At 34.2% G+C, this 4,126-nt stretch overlaps 1 protein-coding gene across 1 annotated transcript; it reads left to right on the top strand.

Moving 5' to 3' along the window:
* The first annotated feature begins 277 nt into the window (after positions 1 to 277).
* LOC110896816 (F-box protein SNE) lies at positions 278 to 1,150 on the top strand. The gene has a single exon (XM_022143919.2). It carries the CDS (start codon positions 407 to 409, stop codon positions 923 to 925), a length of 519 nt encoding a protein of 172 aa, XP_021999611.1. The 5' UTR covers positions 278 to 406; the 3' UTR covers positions 926 to 1,150.
* Positions 1,151 to 4,126: the final 2,976 nt, after the last annotated feature.

Genomic DNA, 4,126 nt, shown 5'->3' with positions numbered 1-4,126 from the left:
ACCACTTTAAACTAGCATACTACCCTATGCATATAAAGAATGATAAAACCATTTCATTCAAGAACAACTTTTTCTATACATGTGTGTGTGTAACGGATAAAAGCATTGGACGTGTAAACAAAAATATAAAAAATAAAAACCAACAACAAAACAACATTTTCACTTTGCCCAAAAAAAACAAAAATATTGACATTTTCCTCAACATTTAAAAAACTACTATTTATTTATAATATATTGACCCCCTAAGCATTGGTTTCTGTTATTTCACACCCCCTTGGAGTTTTGTCACTTGGTGTTTTCCCATATTCCGTCGATTCCTCATGTCAAAGCTTCTTCACATTTCTACAAAACCCCCTTTTGTGTTCATCAAATTCATCATTTCACATTTCTACAATAATAAGCATCCATGGTGCATATTCTAGAAAATGGAGAGCACTTTCATGCTGATACCAGAGAACCCGAACCTGAACCTGAAGGGTTCGGGTCCGGGTTCTCTATAAACGACCACCACGATCTGCTGATCGAGGTGTTAAAGCGACTCGACGGGCGGTCGCTAGGAGCTGCCGCATGTGTGTGCCGCCAATGGTGCGCAATCGCTCGTAACGATTCGCTCTGGGAGCATCTGTGCTTCCGCCACGTGTCGCCACCACCGGTTGGTGTTAGACCGGTGGTGTCGGCATTGGGTGGATACAGGAGGCTGTACATGGTGTGTGTACGGCCTGTGCTGAGTCGACTCAAGCGGAGGCGACTCGGTGGTGAGTCGGAGGTGGTGAGGCGAGTCTGGAACCAGCATGAGGTGGAGTTATCACTGTCGTTGTTTTGTGTGGAGTATTATGAGCGGCTGTTGGTCGGCGGTGGGAGGGTCGCCGGAGATTCGCCGGCGTCGTCGTCGTTGAAGTTTTTATGCATGCCGGTGAATGTTTGATGAAACGACGTCGTTATTGTTGGGTGTTTGAAGCTACCAGCGTACTAGTGGGTGACATTCTTTATTTTCTTGTGGTTTTTTTTCTTTTTTTTTTTTTTTTTAAGTTTAAGTTGAATTTTCGATGATTATATTTTTATATTTTATAGAGAAATACAGTAGTTATGAAATTAAAATTGTCTGTTTATGTGTTTGATTTTGTGGTAGTTGATTGAGTCTGTTTGAATATTTTGTTTGTGTATTGTTTAAATAAATCAATATTGTGCTAGCATTATGTGATTTTTAATTTGTGCAAACTTAGCTTTTTCTAAATATATTGTTAAAATATTTTGTTTACTAAATATCAGTTTTAATTTACTATCAGTTTTAATTGTAAGGAAAGGAAAATTTCATTTCAAAATGTACCTATATTTTGTTTTATTATTGCACTGTGGATTGAAGTGTAGATAATTAGAGTAGTTTATTATATTTATTTATTATTCTAAATTATTCTAACTAGGTTATTACCCGGAATTATTTCCCGGGCTCAAGAAAATTATTTAGGTTAATTATTATTAATAATTAATACACATTTAAGATCATACAAAAAACATGACACATTAATGTCTTCGCTATAAGAAGAGTTATAAACTTTTCATAAACTTAATCACGAGTTGTGAAGTTATAGGCACGATTATAAACTTATTGGGCTGCTTATGGTTTGTGTTTATAATTTTCTATGTATTAAATATTTAGTAACATTTTAATTACCCTACTTATCATGAAAATTTTAAAAAATAAAATGACTATTAGCAAAAAGAAGCATGATATCATATATATGAAACACAAACTGCTAATAACATTGTTTTATCATGTTACCCATATACATCAACAAACCATCAAGTTAATAAGTTCAAAAAAAAAAAAAAAAAAACATGCAACATGACCATCAAAACATTCATAGTTATAATATCTGATATCACAACGTACTTATAGGTCGTTGTTAAACTGAAGTAACGTCATTTAGTACGATCTTCTACTGCGAAGGCACATATGTGAAGTGCAACATATCACCAAACTTCAACATATTCTCAGTCATGAACTTCTGCCAACCATCCAACGCGTAACGTGGCTGGCCTTCGTTTAACTCCGTCTTCACATCATAAACATCCACAACTCCAACCATATTTTGAACTTTCACAAGGGATGAAGATTAATACAAAAACCTACTCGTCTGGCAACTTCAATAGGAAGACGCTACATGTATTGTGTGGAAAAAAATACTAGTCAGACAAATAAACATAAATCATTAGTTTCTTATAAAAAATGGTATACCAGCCTATATTCTCCTTTGCGAACAAAGTGAAAGAACTCAGGGTCGAGAAGATGAGCAGAATGTTTTTTTGCAGTCTTTGTACTCTTATTTGTATTGTTACGCTTTTTGTGAACATTGCTGCCTGTCTTCTCCTTGATGAAAAAGTAAACATATACATGTGAATTAAAGGAATGTTGAATATATGCGCAAAAAAAAAAAAAAAAAAAACAGTTTATATAACATATACTAATTAAGTGGCGAGTATAGATACCTTAACCTTATGAGCAGACGAAGAACATCCAATATCATCAATTGTGTCGATAAGTAAGGTGGCATTTCCCTTAGTCGTATTCTTGACCGTCTCCTTTCTGTCAGAAGTAACTTTACCTTTCTTCTTAACCTGTTGTCATAGAGTAAATTTAATAACCATAATAATATAACAATCTTTAAGATGGTAAACTTACATCTTGTATTTTCTTCAATTGTGAAGACATGCGTTTCTTCGACGTGCATTCAACATCAAACTTAACTACTTTACGTGAGTTAACAGCCTTTGGTAGTGCATTGGTTTGTAACTTCTTCTAAATATTACATTATTGGATAAATATAACATCAGTAAACAACATTACTAATAATTGTAAAAACATTAAATTCTTATATGTGTTAAATTAAAAATAAATAATTTTAATAATTAAGTAAGTACATGACTAACGCATTTTCCTTCACCTAAAGACGCAACTTTATCATACTCATAGATGTCCTGGTCATCATTAATGGAATAATTAAAAAAATGCTAAAATTAATAAATCTTTTACTGCTAATGCTAAATACACACGTACCTTGAATACATTCTCAAAACAATCAGCCTTGGATATCTCAAGTACACTATCATCGTCAGATTCAGCTTTCTTCGACAACAGAATCTCAGTCTCGATTCGATAAACTAATAACTCAAAAACAACATTATCAATTCTCCTGAAGATAAGCAAATCATCGTCCAGTATCCTAAGATCATTGCACACTTCCAGCCATCCTTTAGCAAATACAAAGCTGGTATGAAACTTACATGCCTTAACATTCCAATAAGAACCCTTATAACAGATTTGATATATGCCACTTGGTGGGCTGTTTACGTGACTTAATGAAACAATCTTCGATTATCTGCGTAAAATTAAAAATAATCAATAATATACATGAAATATGTAACTTATGAGAATAAGTGTTGACACGTTTAATGTGCAAAAGAATTGAAGTTAAGATCAGTTGTCCTACCGTAAAACCCGATTTTCCATAACGATTAAACGTGAAATAAGATTCGCCACAAATGCCATTCACAAAACATGAAAGTTCAAGCGCAAAATCTCCTAATGATCTGAATACCAACAAAGTATCCTTCAGCATATTAAGATCTTTAACAACTCTATCCCAACCATCAGTTATTACCGGCGTTGAATTTTGTGTTCTGACCCTCACAACCCATTTTTTACCACACTCATGATAGATGCGCAACTTATTTTTTTTCCTAACAATCTCCCCATTTTTAATTAGCAAAGGATAAAGGTACATCCTGTATATAATTTTTATGTAGTGTAAGAAAATATAAATGTTGGTGCACTACATCTGTTGACTTCGTCTTGGATCGAGTCATATACTTAGAATGTTAGATCAGGGCACGTATTACGAGAAAACAGGAGAGTTTATATGTGTTTAGTGGTAGATTCGCTTATATGGCATATGTTAGGTTCGCTTATAGTGTAAGTCTGTAGGTTCGCTCATATGTTAATGGAGGTCCGCTTATACGGACTTGTCCATTGGAGCGGACCTACATCACCAATATATAGTTCCTATGAGCGAATCATTTGTAACGGATGTTAAAACTTGTACCGAAGTGCTACCGGATCAAGATTGGA

The sequence above is a fragment of the Helianthus annuus genome, chromosome 12, assembly GCF_002127325.2.
Source record: "Helianthus annuus cultivar XRQ/B chromosome 12, HanXRQr2.0-SUNRISE, whole genome shotgun sequence".
In the NCBI taxonomy this organism is placed as follows: domain Eukaryota; kingdom Viridiplantae; phylum Streptophyta; class Magnoliopsida; order Asterales; family Asteraceae; genus Helianthus; species Helianthus annuus.
This window is presented reverse-complemented; position numbering and strand designations above follow the sequence as displayed.